General features: G+C 41.1%; 2 protein-coding genes across 6 annotated transcripts; one reads left to right on the forward strand and one right to left on the reverse strand.

The window, feature by feature from the left end:
* Window positions 1–882: 882 nt before the first annotated feature.
* Window positions 883–6006, reverse strand: fbxo9 (F-box protein 9). 2 transcript variants are annotated; one of them, XM_076077183.1, is made up of 13 exons: window positions 5943–6006; window positions 4631–4702; window positions 4128–4259; window positions 3990–4047; window positions 3727–3826; window positions 3048–3175; window positions 2843–2957; window positions 2616–2734; window positions 2258–2348; window positions 2081–2176; window positions 1881–1968; window positions 1404–1561; window positions 883–1317 (listed from the first exon to the last, which is right to left on the reverse strand). In XM_076077183.1, exons 2-13 carry the CDS (start codon window positions 4673–4675, stop codon window positions 1209–1211), a joined length of 1239 nt encoding a protein of 412 aa, XP_075933298.1. In that variant the 5' UTR covers window positions 4676–4702; window positions 5943–6006; the 3' UTR covers window positions 883–1208. The 2 variants fall into 2 exon arrangements, with proteins under 2 accessions (XP_075933298.1, XP_075933297.1); XM_076077182.1 differs by having other exon boundaries at window positions 5831–5990.
* Window positions 5805–14793, forward strand: LOC142933042 (serine/threonine-protein kinase ICK-like). 4 transcript variants are annotated; one of them, XM_076077177.1, is made up of 14 exons: window positions 5805–6806; window positions 9444–9703; window positions 9804–9858; window positions 11096–11217; window positions 11319–11398; window positions 11490–11622; window positions 11708–11879; window positions 12142–12309; window positions 12398–12781; window positions 13035–13243; window positions 13337–13479; window positions 13686–13802; window positions 13917–14024; window positions 14098–14793. In XM_076077177.1, the coding sequence occupies exons 2-14, from the start codon at window positions 9603–9605 to the stop codon at window positions 14247–14249; spliced, it is 1944 nt and encodes a 647-aa protein (XP_075933292.1). In that variant the 5' UTR covers window positions 5805–6806; window positions 9444–9602; the 3' UTR covers window positions 14250–14793. The 4 variants fall into 4 exon arrangements, with proteins under 4 accessions (XP_075933292.1, XP_075933294.1, XP_075933293.1 ...); XM_076077179.1 differs by having other exon boundaries at window positions 5805–6058; window positions 9440–9703; XM_076077178.1 differs by lacking the exon at window positions 5805–6806 and adding an exon at window positions 8073–8484.
* Window positions 14794–16191: the final 1398 nt, after the last annotated feature.

Here is a 16191-nt window from a genome sequence, read left to right on the forward strand (position 1 = left end):
AAAGGGCTTTACTTTTGAAGATAGCCAATGTACAACAAAACACAACCAAGGTTTTTTATCATTTTGATGATGATGAACTAAAAAATGTACAAAGCAAATAGGGATCAAAATTGATCAGTATATTGACTCACCCAATAGGCAAAAAAGAGCAGAATAAAACCACTGTTGGGGGGGGACACCTACTTAATCTCATACATTTCACCTTTCACTTGGATTTAGTTCACATTTTTACTTATAGTGCCCTGATATCTGCCTACCTCACAGCAATATAAAACTGGAGCCTAGAGGCTTTAAAATTAGAACAGTTATCATGTGCAAATAAACTCAAACTTAATTTCAAATTAAACAAAATTAAGTTTTTAATTGCCTTTTGTTGTTTGTATTTGTATTGTCTATATCTGTCTTTTTCTACCAACTCATACAAAAGCAGAAATAGATTTATTTGCCATTTTAATTCGGAATTTGCAACAGGCTGTTGTCCTTCCTTTAGAATATGTTTTGAAAAACCCTCTACAGTAGAGTCAACAAAGCAGAAATCATTTTAGCCTAATCCAACACAACTTTCACATTTATTTTTTTTTCTCTGCAAATCCTGTTTGATCTGTCCGCGCTAGGTTCCCAGAAAATCGAATGCGTGGATTATACCGGTGTGTCCTCAGCAAGACAAATGATGCACTGTAGAAGTCTTTTCCCTGAGGTTGTGTAATAGGACCTCTATAACTCTATGATGTATCTTTGTTCCTATAGCCATGAGGATGCTTTGATTCACATCACTACCCTGAGGCTGATGTTTTAGTTTTGCAACATTTACCAAATTCCCTTCTATGTGGTATTTGTCAATACAAGTCATTCAGTTAAAACAAATCAAACTATAAGAGCATATTCTCTTCACCACTGTTTATTTGAGGGAGAAAGTGCACCATGAAACAAACACCGTATGAACATTCATTGCTTGGAGCTGGTGGGAAAGGTTGCTCATTATTTTAGCTTACAGCAGATAATTTTTCTGAAATCAGAAAATAATTAGTATTCTATCATGTAAACCTGAAACATAAAGTGGCTGAATGTAGGAAACATGAGGGTTCACTTGTCAAGACTGTAATCCAGCTGCAACACAAATTAAACAAGCTGAGTATGCATTTTCTTTAAATGGTGGAAGACCTTTTTGCTGTGGTCTTCGTGGGATCCTGTGCAGGTTATCAGGCAGCTTAAAGAGGCTGTTTGGAGAAAGCAGTGTAACTCTTCACACGTGCAAAGAAGAAGGGTGTGTACATGCTGTCCAGGTCAAACGGCGTGATGACCGTTTCCCCAGTCGGCCTAGAAACACAATTCGGGTCAATTTGGAAACAAATAGGTAATTTCGTTCTTCTCTTTTCCACTACTTTCTCACTCGTGTCTCTTACTTGTAAGTGATGTGGCAGGAGTGGTGGATCCACACCAGCTTACTGAAAGTCTGGCGCCCCCCAGAGCACAGATGCAGTCCCACGTGGAAGCTGTGCTCAGCCTCTGGAGGAGGGGGGTTCCGCCTGGAGAACCGATTCCTTTGAAACTCGGTCGCTTTCTGTTTGCAGACAACACGGTTCACAAGCTGTTGTACTTTAAACATTCTTGGAAATTTAGAATTGACAGTGCAGGTGAGCATCCATGCGTCACTCAGTATGACATTACTAGTAAGGCAGCAGTGCAAAAAGTCATGTTTGAATTGAGTAAAAGTAACTGAAAAGTTTTTTTCTTCAAAAGCTGAAGATATAAACAAGTCATCCGTTACAACTCAGCACATCCGTACCTGTGCTTTAAAAAGGATCCACAATGGCCACTTACTCTTTCCTACAGAATACATCTTCCTCTCGTCACACAAATCCCCCCAAACGCATTCTCACCTCCTTTTTCTTACAGACAGCAAAAACTTTGGTTTGATTGTCCGTCTCCTGTGACAGACGGAAATGACCGAGCAGAACAGAATCCATTCTGCAAAATGAAACAAAATTCAACAATCGTGAAAAGTGCTGCCAAGTCACTGAGACAATATGTGTTCTGACATCCAGTCCAGCTGAGTTGGTAGGAAACAGAGAAGGCGTACCTGATGTTCTTAGTACGCAAGCGAGGAACAACCAGCAGAGGGTCCTCGGGGGTGTTCAGCATGACCACGTGGCCGTCGGGGAAGAACCGGAGGTACCTGTGATAACAATGGCAACTCTTATCTGTGACATCTACACAACTCACAATCAGAAAGTCACAGTTAAAGTCAAACATCTACCTGTAGCACTCAACGTGATGCCAAGCTCTGTAAAATCCATCCAGAGATGCCTCTCCTTGACGAATGTACGACGTCTTGCTGATATAAACACCTGTGAAAAAAATGATGAACAGAAAGTTCAGCATCCAGGAAATCATCTTCATTGGATGTTCAGTGTAGTAATAATATAAAAAATTGGCCAGTGTTCACTTTTTAGAAGCAAAATCAAGATCGGTCCAATGTTATCTTCACTGGCAATATTTAGCCGAATGCTCATTTGAGACATTTCTCTTTGGAACTGGTGTTTTGTGCTTATAACAATTATCTTTAAATTTGCATCTTTGACTTTTTTTAATTAATAAAAAATATACTTAATTACCATCGTAACGGACACGAGGCCTTTGCAGAAACATCTCCCTCCAGGATTTGAAGGGAACAAGTTTGGTACAGTTCCGTCCCCACACTCTCAAACAGGCTAGGTGCCAAATCTCAGGGTCCCTGGAGAGAAAGAAATTAAAAAAAGATTTGAGTAAATCTTAAACCATGCACATAGAAAAGAAGACGCAAGCTGCCCCACATCTAATCTGTTGTGACAGAGGGTCTGACCTTGCACAGATGTAAAACCCACGGCAAACCAGAGAGAGCTGCTCCAGGGCTCGCATGTCCAGATCACTCGACACAACCCAGCGGAAGATGTACATCAGGATTTCACTCGGCAAGGCTGCACTCAAACAAAACACATGCATAAATACAAGTTGATAATGACTTGAGACATGTTTACGATCTAAAAATAAATAAATACAGATTTTACCTGAAATGTGCATCTGAGTCAAATCCAACTCAGGAGTGCAGATCTTTGGAAACGAGCTTTCCAGAGTGAGCTCCTCCTCAAAGTAGGAGAGGAGATCCTCGATTTCACCGTCAACATTGTTGTCCATGCTGCAATCAAACACATGTTCAGTTTTAGACATGACAATATCCCCGTCTCTCATACAAGCCTGCACATCACTTCATTCACCTTTCAGACATAAGCAAGGCCTTTAGAAACACCTGTTTGTTTGAATACAATCCATGACCTCACAGAAATGCACAACTGGAAGGTTTAAGCTTGAAGTCGAGATGAAATAAAAAACGCCTCTGTTGCCACTGAAGGTGCAGTGTGTTGGATTTGGAGGCATCTATTGATGAGGTTGCAGATTGCAACCAACTGAAACTTCTCCAATGTGCCAACTGTGATGGAGAACTACGGTGGCCAACAGTAAAAAAGTGAAAAGGCAAATGTCCCCATCTAGAGCCAGTATTTGGATTGTCTGTCCTGGGCTACTGTAGAAACATGGCGGAGTCTGTGAGGAGGACCTGCTCCGCATGTAGATATAGATATTAGATGTAGATATTGTGTTTTAAGAGATCCACATTTTTTAAAACAGCATCATATTGAAACATCGCAGAATTAGATTTAGTAATGTCTAAAAAATAAAAAAGCCGCTTACTAGTTTCCTCCACCTCGGTCTGCGTCAGGAGGACGGCTGTAGTTGATCTTAAACTCAATGTCAGGCACAAGCTGCATAGCCATGCGATAGAACTTGATTGCTGCAAGTAAAGAAAGATGAAACATATGGGTGGATTAAACATGTTTCATCTCATGGTTGACAGTTAGAGATGCCCATATTATCACAACAACTCTGATATAATGTAGCATTTTCCACAAGCTTACTCTGAAACAATCATAGCATTTCAAGATCTTTTATTTTACCCTCATAGACGGCTCCATTCTGCTCCTCCTGAACCGCTCTCAAGAACAACTCGGTGGCCTGAAGGAAGAGGACTCACATCAGTCATTCCAACAGCGGTGTGGCAGCACATGACCTGGAGAAATCACCTCACAACTTACCTTCTCCTCTCGGGCGATATCTTGCGGCCTCTTCAGACCTTTAGCTCGCAGCAGTCGGCCACTCAGTCCACTTGCTCCAGAGCTGAGTTTGAGTTCAGACATCCACTGAGCTCTGAACGTATTGAGCTCCAGCTGCAATACAATACAAATGATATTTATATGTTATAAAAGGGCTAAAAAAAGTCCTTCTGTGTTCTCAATCTAACTATAATAAAAGGATTCATCAGGAACTATTTCTGAATAGAAACCATGTGAAATAGTGTTCATCAAACTTCTACATAAATTAAGAATTTTGATGTTTTTTTAATTTGACCTTTTACCGAAACAAAGTTGCGGAGAGACCACTAAGCTACCAGTGTTGGAAACAGTGTGACCAGTACAGCTTGGGTGTAGAGTACACGTATTAATGTACTAATACATGCTGTACTTGCACTGCACATGATGGATTTACGTGACACTTTCACCTAATGAGATCTACTGCATGTCTATATAAGATTCCTCACATGAAGGTTTGGGTCATCTGAACCTTCATCTTCATCCTCAATCATACCTCCGATATCTGCATTTTCTTCAGCCTGCACAAAGAAGAAGGTTTTCACTTAAATTCATCAATATAAGTTTGTTTGTCCTCAACAGCTGTTACTACTGGGGTTGTGGATTTGTTGAGTTTTTGGGTGTGCGGCCTCTTGCAGGTGACATCGGCCTACACTCGAACTCATAGCAGAACCGTGTGGAGACAGTATGGGTCTTTTGTCACAGTCTTCTTGTGTTAGTTAGATAAGTTGTAACCGCAAATACTTTCTTTGCCTTTGATTTATTCTTTATATATTATGCACTTACCAGACTGCCGTATATATTGAGGTTATTGGTGTTACATCTTCTTTCTTTTTTAAAGTGTAAAACAAGCAAATATTTTCAGCTCTCCTGTATCTTAAATACAGTAAATAAACGTACATTTTGAGAATATTTTTTGTCTGAGGCGATTCAGAAACAGACCCTCTATTACAGTTTGTCCACCACAGCACCGATGAGTTGACTTTTAAAAGTCTTATCTGTATCTTGGTCACAATTCTTAAAACAAAAAAAAATATTGCATAATTAGTTTATATTTCTAATCTCTTTAATGGCACATTTTGATTTATTATCTGGATTACACGTGTTGTTATTGTTGCGTCTTTTGCATTGTTTTGTGATGTTTGTCAAAATTCGAAACCACTGAATTCTTCCATTTTTCTTCTTCACCGTTACAAACAAGTGCCCTTACTTCAGACACACACGTGGTGTTAGTTGTGGGAAATAACAACAACAACGACAACAATCACATGGATAATAACCCTCGTGTGGCCAAACTCTGAACCCCGTTCACTAAACTGGACTGAAGTTCAAAAGCTCTCGTTAATCTATCTTAATTAATACAGCTCGCTCACAACAACACGACTGATTCACACCCCCCCATGAAGGTTCATGCTAAGACAACAGAGAGCATTAAACTGTTACAATCTCATGCCAGTATGTCGTTAATGTTTGAAGACGTGTCGCTTAATTCTTGTCAGAACCAAGTTGTTGTTTGGTAACTAACTAGTCCTGAACACGTCATGACTAATGGTGTCCAGGTGACGTTAGCTACGTTAGCTATGTTAGCTAGCTAGCTCGCTGGCTAACGCGTTTCTGTCTGGATAACGAGTAAAAGCACGAGGACCCACCATGACAGCTTGGCTAGTAGGCGTCCTTTTTTTTTTTAATCGTCACAACCGGTCAACACCAGCGTTTACAGTTCACGGTCAGAGAAACGCACAACACAACGAACATATTTACGAGCTCGCAGGAACGCAGCCATTCCGCTGAGTGGCCCGGAGCTCTAGTGACAACAGGAAGTCAGGAAGTGTGGCTAAGTTGGAAAGAGTCACGAGAGAGGAGCAGGTTGATTCTGAGTACGGAGGACAACATATGACTTATTTATCAACGATTACGTTAATATATATATGGAAATAAATGGTGAAATAAGTCAATCAATGAAGATTCGAACTGATGAATGAAATAATGGATAAATAAATATATGTGTCATTGAATTGTGATGGTCTGGCTCTGAGAGGTATCAAGTAAGAAAGTTGACAAATGTTCCAATGTTGATTCTAACAGGGAGGCGTCAAAACTAAATATAATAAACCGAGAACACACATTCAACACAGGAACAACACACACACAAGGCCTGGAAGAGGCCCTGGGCCTTTCACAAGATAATGTTTCTGTAACCTTTAAATAATGTCCCGAGTACTTTTCCATACTATATTAGTTCTAGGAACATTCCCAGAAGGTTATTTCTGTAAAACCTTAATATAACCTGTTGGGAACTATTCCCGAAGGGTCCTAGAAGGTTATAACTGTATATATATATATATATATATATATATATAGCTGAAGTGGAGCTTTTATTTGCGTCATTATTATTATTATTTGTAGTAGTACGAGTATATAAAGGTGGGGCTGCAGCCGTTATAGCCAACAATTATTTCTATTATGGATTCATCTGTCAATTATTATCTCAATTAGTCATTTGATTTCATAATGACAGTGGCCAAAACAGTGTTGACTCACAGTTCTGTCCCATTATCATTTCAGTCATTTGATGGGTGTTACTTCAAATCTGTCACCCATTCGGAGTTGACCAAATATTGACAGGTGAGGTGTTAGTATTCCACAAACAGACCTACTGCCCATGTGTTGCTGCTGTGTGTGACCCTATCTAAATACTTTACACAATTTTGGTAAAAGCTATGAAAATGTCTTATTTACAGTGACATTCCTAATCAAAGAATCTGATGGGTCACCAAATCCACTGTATCTCCCGCTTCTCCATATTTATTTAACTGTCATTCAGCTGATGAATGAAATACCTCTGTGTTGATCAGCTCCTCCACCCGAGTGTGCCAGCTCAATACCTGAAGAGCTTCATAAAACTACTTGCTTACATTTTAAACTTTAACTGATTTCAAATGTCCAAAAGCAGTTGTAAAGCCTGTTAAATTGTGTCTGAACTAGTGACCTGTTAATATTAAATACATGTGCTGTAACACTCTGAAAGGATAAATACTTTTAATACTAAAGTATATTTTGCTGCTCATGATATTGCAATTTTGTTTTTCATTTTCAAGTAAAGTCTTGAAAGCAGAACTTGTAATCGTTTGCTGATTTGTTGTTTGATTTGTTATGTAGAAGGCCAATTGTACTTTTACTTGAAAGATCTACTTTATCCACTGCTGGGTGTATGTCAGAGATGAAGCATCCAGAGTACATCCAGTTTGAGGTTAAACGTTTTTTGCAACACTACATTTCAGCCTACTTTTTCACTACCTTGTACAGTTGTTTAGCCAGTGTATACATTGCCGACTAAGATATGAGACTCATGTCTCTCCAAAATGTACATTTTTGGGAAGTTAGAAAAATAACTGCCTGGTTTTAGTCAGTAAACATGCAATTTGGCATTCCTGTGGGGGTGAAAACATTATGAATTTAGGGAGAAGAATGAAAACATTATAAACTTAGGGAGAAGAATGTAATCACCGAACGTATTTGAAAGCATCAAAATAACCCAAACTGAAAAAAACATTACCAACAATATTAAAATACTGCTTGTGTAATAATCATTCACCTACATTTTAACAGCGAAAGACCAATCTTCCCCATCAGCGCTATTACTTTAGATAACTAGTAATTCATGTTACGGTTATTTGTTTAGTGTATGTACAACACATCATTTATTTATCTATTGTGGCTTCTGAACACTTTCCACCACTAGTCTGCGTGTGAAAACGTGTTGAAAACAAGTTTGGAACTGGACCATCAGCTTGACTTGTGGACAAACATTTGAGCAGAGAAGAAGAATTCAATACAAGAGCACACACACCTGGTCACTTCCGGCTTTGCTTTGCGCCGAGAAATCTTTCTTGTTCCTTGTAGTATTTTTGAATATCGGTCTTGTTTTATCATTTTATTGTTATGCACGGAACTTATTATGACATTTACTTCTCTCGACTATGTATTTAGATGGTCAATGATGAGATAGAGAAAGATAGAGATAGAGTTGCCGTGATTTCATCCTTCTCGTTTTGGATCTTTGTTTCCGACGCAGCCGAAGTGGAGCTGTGATTTGTTGTAACGAGACCGCAAACTGTTTTTACAGCAACGCGAGATTACGACGAGCTCTATGACGAAAGGGCCTGGATAACATGTATTTATGTTGTGTGTTAGACACACAGTGGATGCGCGTATCTGTCAACAGATTATTCCGTTAGGCCATTTGTTGCACATCGACTACAAATGCTCGGCTATGTGTTGTTGTCGATCTGACGCGGGAAGGGTGAGTGATGTCTGCAGCTTTTCCTCCTGTCTTTTAAGTGAGCACACCATTCAGTCCAAACAGGCCAGTGTGTTTTTTTTATCTGCAGCGCGTTAATATTGTAGTGAGCAGCTGGGCCATCACCAGCACCACAACACAATTATAAGATATAGCCTCAACTGTACCACGTGTGCAAGTAGTACGCTAGATGTATTAGCAATCTAATGCGAGTTAACGTTGATAAACGACATTTCAACCGAGAGATGGTTACAAACGGTCATAGATGAACGTTTGCTACTTAAAAGACCACTTTGACTGTTTTCATCCTTCTCTCTATATGAAGATTTCATACGGTGACACTCTTGTACTACACACTTTATATAACTTGTCAGTCAACAGTCCAAGTTACTCCAGACATGTCAAATATGTGTCTGATATAGGTTAGATTTCCTCATTAAAAAAAAATACAGACTATGCAAATTATGCCCACATAAAAAAAAAATCATTAAAATCATCTTGGGTGTAGCTACATGTCTGAAACTCTGAGACAGTTTCCCTCTGCATCAGATGCATTTGAAAACAAACTCTCATGCATCATTCTGCACAGCGAAGCTCAAACATCCACGTGAAGGAACAACAGTCAAAAGTGTGTTGGGGAGACTTTCATTTTCTGTAATATTCCTCACAGGAGTGCCCTGATCCTTATCCCGAATCCTGCATTTAATGTTGCCGGCAGATAAAACGGTGGCATTGAAAACCAGGAAAACTATGGTTCTTAATTCATCATTAACACTTGAAATTTCATTATAGCAGGGCCAAAGATTCATATAGTTTGTCCACAGCACTAACATGTATTCCAACCATTAAATGTCTTATTTAGTGGTAAGCTTGTGGTCAAATGGCCAACATAGTAATTACAGCGAGGCTCACATAACTAACCACAGTTTTTTTTGTCATGAATCCCTCACCTTCCCAGCTAGAAGGAGGCCATTCCATGAAACGATGAGTGCTCCAGCTCTGCCTGTGGTCTTCTGCTGTTGTCACAGGAAAATCTGGTTGCATTCAGCAGCGGCAGGCAAACACTCTGTTTTCCACCCGATTACAATCTTTCCCCCGGATGCTATGGAAGGACAAGTGCGATGAATAGGTACACAAATATCAGACAGCTCGGGGATGGCACGTATGGCTCGGTCGTCCTCGGCCGCAGTCTGGAGTCAGGAGAGCTGGTTGCCATAAAGAAGTGAGTATCCGGAAAATTGTGTGCGTTTGCAATCGGCAGCAATCGTATCAATTTGATATCAATTGCAAAAATGTAAGTTAATGAGAAAAATATTTTTCAGAATGAAAAGAAAATTCTACTCCTGGGAAGAATGCATGAACCTCCGTGAAGTCAAGGTGAGTTTATCTTTCCAACACAATTTCACACATTTGAATAGCACAGCAGAACTACGGAAAAATACAACCCCCAAAATCAACTTGAATACTTGCATCATCCAGTTCCATCTATGATGTGGGAGAGAATTGTCCATATTTACTGATAACGTGAATATTAAATATGTGCCCATGTTAATGTACTGTTGTATGTACTAGCTGCAACTGATCCCCATTAACTTTGCACGTCAGTGTTGTTATTGAAGCTCCACACACATGGAGTATTGTCTCCATTCTCAGATTTAGTGTTTGAAATATCACCGCGCTGTGCTGTGTTAATAGATAACCTTAACAATAATGTGGAACAATAATACAACCGCTAAATGCTGAATTCAGTGAATCGTTGCTGTAGCATTGCTTCCACAAGACGTGGGCTGCATTTCACCGAGCCTTTTCATAAATATGTACATTAATAAGTCAACTTCAAATAGCAAACATTGAATATGACGTCATGTTGTCACCTGCTTTGTGTAGGATAGAGATATAACTTCTTGATGATTTGCAGGTAATGCAGTAATGATAATATGGTTAATATGCATTACATCTACATTTTAGACCAATTGTCAAATACTCAAATTTTCTGTCGATTGTTTTCATACCAATTCAGTATGTTGCTGTCTAAATTTCCTCACAGCTCAAAGTCACACACCAGCTCTAAGAGTTGAAGGTGATTCTTGTGTGCTGTTGGTTTTGAGCTCCCGTTCCCATCCCTGGCTTACACCCCTCCCCCCCCCCCCCTCCCCCTCCCCTAGAGCTTGACCTCAACGCAGCAACACATGTGGTCCTTAGATGCTAATTGGATCATAATTACAGCATGTCACACCATTATAGTATCAAAATCACCATTACAGCTTCTCCCCCCCCCCCCCCCCCCCCCCCCCCCTTACTTAAACTTAGCATGGTTAAACCTGTCATCCCAGTGCATGGGAACAGTGTATATTTCTCCATCCTGCTTTCTATTCACACTTTTTTAATTGTAAGTACATTTCCCCCCAAAACTCCATTGTGTTGGTACTCGAGCCGTGTGTTAACATGCAGGTTTCGTTTCACAGTCGTAGGGCGTGCTTTTGAATGTGCTGCAGTGACCCGTGTGTATTGTCCAGCATGGTTAGATTGACTTTTCTTTTTAAATTCCTGCTGCTATTTTTTCGTTTATCTGTTCCACGTGTTCTTATGTGATCTGTTTCTTTTATTCTCACAGTCCTTAAAGAAACTCAACCATGCCAATATAATCAAACTGAAGGAGGTCATTCGAGAAAATGATCACCTGTACTTCATATTTGAGTACATGAAGGAAAATCTATACCAGCTAATGAAAGACAGGTGTGTATAGTTGTTACTTGTTGCATTATCAATACCACAGTTTATTAAAAACTTTATTCTATACACGCGTACAGTTTCTAACTCTTTGTTTCTTCCTGCAGGACTCGATTGTTTCCTGAATCTGCTGTAAGAAATATAATGTTTCAGATACTACAGGGGCTCACGTTCATTCATAAACATGGTACGTCTGTTTACCACTCCAGCATGATAGATTTTATGTGGGACATTTGACGTTTTGTGTCGAGACGGTCACGCAGTGTGTCTTTCGTTAGGGTTTTTTCACAGGGACATGAAGCCTGAGAATCTTCTGTGCATGGGCCCAGAGCTGGTGAAAATAGCTGACTTTGGGCTTGCCCGTGAAATCAGATCTCGACCGCCATACACAGACTATGTCTCCACCAGATGGTGAGCTTCTTTGAGAGTGATCATAGTGCATTTTGTGTGACAGTTCAGTGCATTCAAGTCTGAGTACCCTCTCTTTTTGGACCAGGTACAGAGCCCCAGAGGTGCTCCTCAGATCCACATCCTACAGTTCGCCCATAGACCAGTGGGCAGTTGGCTGCATCATGGCGGAGCTTTATACCCTCAGGCCTCTTTTCCCAGGCTCCAGTGAAATAGACACCATATTCAAAGTTTGCCAAGTCCTGGGTACGCCAAAGAAGGTAATGTTTACACAACTGTTACACACAACTGAGTAATTCCTCACTATTTAACTGCACTTGACTTGTAGCTGAGACCCGGATCACCGTTTTCATCTACAGGTTTCATTTTTGCTTTGAAAATAAGACAAAAACATTAATATTGTGTCGTAGGAATATGTATTTTTCTTTTTAAGTTACTAATCTACTACTGTCACAGTGAATAAAACACACACTACTTGTTAAATATGATGTTCCGTAAATGTGTGTGTCTTCCCCCCTATAGAATGATTGGCCAGAGGGATACCATCTGGCTAGTGCCATGAACTTCCGTTGGCCTCAGTGTGTTCCCAGTAATCTGAAGATGCTGATCCCAAATGCCAGTCCTGAAGCCATTCATCTGATGACAGACCTGCTCCAGTGGGATCCCAAGAAGAGACCAGCTTCAGCCCAGGTAGTGTCTGACCTGCACTTCCTCCTCATAGCTGAACATACAGAATGAAAGCTGATGTTGTTTTGTTCAAATCTTGATATCTTTTCAGGCTCTCAGGTACTCGTACTTCCACGTGGGCCAGGCTTTGGGCACTCCTCAACAGATCCTGGAGCAGGGCAGACCTCAGCCGGGCCTTGTGCCGCTGCAAGCTCCTTTACAGACGCAGCAGCAGCAGCAACAACAACAACCCCTGCTGCTTAAGCCTGTGCCTCCCTCCCATCCTCCAACTCCCAACCAACACTGCTCCCCCCCCAGGCCTCTCCAGCAGATCCAGCCCTCCCCTGTGTTTGCAGCTGCGCAGGCGGCAGCGTACCAACGGCACACAGAGCTGGTGCGAGAGCAACAACCGAAGCACATCCTGAAGCAGGAACAGACCGGAGGAACAGCACAGAGCCATCTTCCTTACCTTGTTGACAAGAGTCTCCAGAGCAAGGTCAGTCTGGAAACATGATATATTGTTATGTGTGTAAACCTGGCCTCCTACACACTTCTGATATTGGCTTATTGATGTAAACATCTAATCTACATTATTTTGCTTCACTAAGTATTTACGGTAATACTTCAAATTTAGAGTGCATATCAAAGGGGCCAGAATATCCAGACAAATATATTAAAATAACTTGTTTTTTCAAACGTGGAATGGTGGAACATATTCCTTACATGTATGGTTGATGTTGTTCTTTTAGCAAACAAGACAGGAGACAGAAAAAGCAAACCTACTGAGCTATCAGTTGAAGCCCAAAGGGGGGCGGCGGCGCTGGGGCCACGGCACGGGACACCTTAAGGGTGACGACTGGGACGACTACGAAGAAACGGATCTGACATCCATAAGTATTCTTGGAAAAAGCAACTTCTCCACAGAGAAGTCGAGGCCGGGGGAGGACACACTCAGCAGGTGAGGCCACGAATACCAGATCTGTAGCCTCAGCTAACGTCCATACATCACCATTACTACCTATCGTGTCATTGAATGCACGCTGTCTTTCAGATATGGAAATGTTCTGGATTACAGTCGACCCAATGGAAAGGAAGAAGCACCTTTAAACCTGAACAAGAGTTCAGCCTACCAGGAGCCACCGAGAACCGCGTCTGCCAAACAACATTACTTCAGGCAGTCGAGATATTTACCTGGTAATATATATATATATATATATATATATATATATATTTGAATACTTCCATTGAGTAAAGTTAGTAGGACTGAGTCCTTAATAAAATAAATCGATATCATCTGTGTCTGCAGGTGCTTTTATGCCTAACCTGTTCGATTCAAATTAGCTCATTAGCATCATCTTCCTTGATAAATGCATCTGATAATCTGTTACCGTCTCCCTCAGGCATTAGCACAAAGAAGAACGTGGCCATCAATGCCAGTAAAGACTTCTCCGGAAGCCATCTTTGGAGCAACAGCAGTATTCCATTTGGAGGGACTCTGCCGAGCAGAGGCGCTCACGGTAATCTCCCCCGGGACATCTCGCACTGAACTTCACTGCAATCTTTTTTTGCAGCTCGTTGTTATCGCTACCATTCAAATGACTGCATCGGTTATTGTTTGTTTTAAATGTCAGGTACCAATACAATCCCAGGGGGATACATGCCATCGTTTTACAAGAAAGACGTCGGTTCAGCCGGTCACAGAAGGCACCAGGGTCCTCCGGTGGAATCCACAGCATCAAGTGAGGATGGATTTCAGAGCTCAGAGCTTTCTGTAATATTCAGCTGTCTTACCTGTTTTGATGCTATTTTTAGATTATGCAACATGGCAGTCAGGCCGGAGTCCGATGAACACCTCTACCAACATGCCATCGAGCAACAAGAGCACCCCCGGTCTGCTGCCTCGCCCACCGGTCCAGTCCATCCACGGGCGAACAGACTGGTCTGCCAAATATGGACACCGCTAGTGCCCCGCCTGGAGCCTCTGATGTGTGCTCCTGAGACTCTTTCACCTCCAAAGAGTAGGCCTAGTTGTTTTATAACCTTAATCTGTGCATACATCTTACACGGCAATAATTTTGTTTTTCATTTTGTGTACTATGGATGTTGTGAGATGTAAAATATGAGTGTATGTGTATACTTAAATGCAACCGGACAGAATTTGAGTGTTTTTATTTTGTATTTCTGTAACATAGCTACTGTTCCACAGAGGGTACAACCTCAGTTTTGTATCAGTGAATGTTCACCAACATGTACACAATAAACTTCACTGTGAGTTGTTTTGGCTACAACTAATTACTTTGCCTCTTTTTTTTTTTCTTACATTGCTGCTGTTTTTGTTGTATGATGTAGCCTTGTAATCAGGTAACTATTTGTTGTGCATCATAATGAATACAATGCAAGTGATTCAAATCTGTTCTAGTTTCTGAAGCTAACACATGCTACTACCCCTTGGCCAAAAGTGAGTGATTATTGAATTGCCAGTTGAGTATAATTAAACTTTTGACTGGGTACTGATGTGTTCAACTTGTCTTTTTTCATGAAACACTTTAAATGGATTGGCTGAGTGCAGGTCAGTCCATATGGTCCACACAGTATGTTACCTATCAGCTATTATTAACTAACTCATGTGCTACACAGCACCATCTACAGGGGCTCCAGTGAAGTAGTGGCTACAGATAAACCATACAATGTAAGAAGTGATAAACCCAACAATGGTTTAATAATGTCATGTGCTATTTAAAAAGTGGAACTGGAAATGTGGTCATACAATACGTAGAATGTAGTTTAGGATTAGCAATAAAGAATTCGTTTTTAATGCAGCGGTTGTCAGTGCTTGATCAATACCGTATACTATAGCATTACATTACATACATTATGACAACTCTCTAGAGCAGTGATTCTTAACCATGGGGCCGCGGCCCACGATTGGGCCGCGAGCGCCACCTAGAGGGCCGCAAAAAACTTTCAGTTTTGCAGCTGTGGGCCGCGGGACCGCATAGGTTATCAATTGAAGACACCAGAGATATTACTGTTCTCCATGAGACGCTCAGTTACAATATAGCTTCCCACCACCTGGTGGCGGTAATGCGTCAGTCAGTTGTTTAACACGCTCCAATAAGCAGAAGAAGACACTCAGCTAACCGCTAGCCTGTAGCGAAAGTTATGGATACGTTTTTAAAAAGAACAAAATGAAGACAACAGTGGTGCCATACCCCCCAAAAGTCTAAATGTGTGCGCAAGTACAATCCTGACTTTCTTAAGTCCGGCTTTGTGAACGGAGGCAACGAGGCAGAGCCGAGGGCTCAGTGTGTGGAATGTGAGCTAATGCTATCAAACGAAGCACTGAAGCCTTCGAAACTAAAGCGACACCTGGCGACGAAATATCCAACGCTCGTGGGAAAGCCTGTTGGGCTTCTTGGTGTGTATGCAGGTTTACATACACATGATAAATAAATGTCTTTGTCATCATCACATTGTATCATCTCATTTATTTGACAAGGGTTTTGCCTGTTCAACTCCGCGAGGACGCCGGCGTCCTCGATCCCCTCCCCTTCCTACGGCTTGCTTGCGCAATTACGTCACAAAACATGGCTGTGTTTGGTATCCCAGCATGCCCAAAATCCTCATCTTTGCAAAGAAATCATCGATTTTCTTTAATTTCTTATGGATTTTTCACAAAAGGAGCCCAAACACACACTGTCCAAATTCGCCATAACCGCTGCAAGTCGGATCTTGCAGCATGTCGACGGAAAAAGACATTACAGACCCGACAATGTGCTAGCGGATTTTACTATGGAGCTAGTGGCTTCAGAAAACGCTAGTCCTTATAGTACAAACCTTATTTCCCACTTCTATAAGCCGTCAACCAACGTATAACCTTGCGAAACTGAGCTACCCGCATACTCG

Source organism: Anarhichas minor, unplaced genomic scaffold, assembly GCF_050575085.1.
Source record: "Anarhichas minor isolate MPS153535 unplaced genomic scaffold, ASM5057508v1 ptg000058l, whole genome shotgun sequence".
In the NCBI taxonomy this organism is placed as follows: domain Eukaryota; kingdom Metazoa; phylum Chordata; class Actinopteri; order Perciformes; family Anarhichadidae; genus Anarhichas; species Anarhichas minor.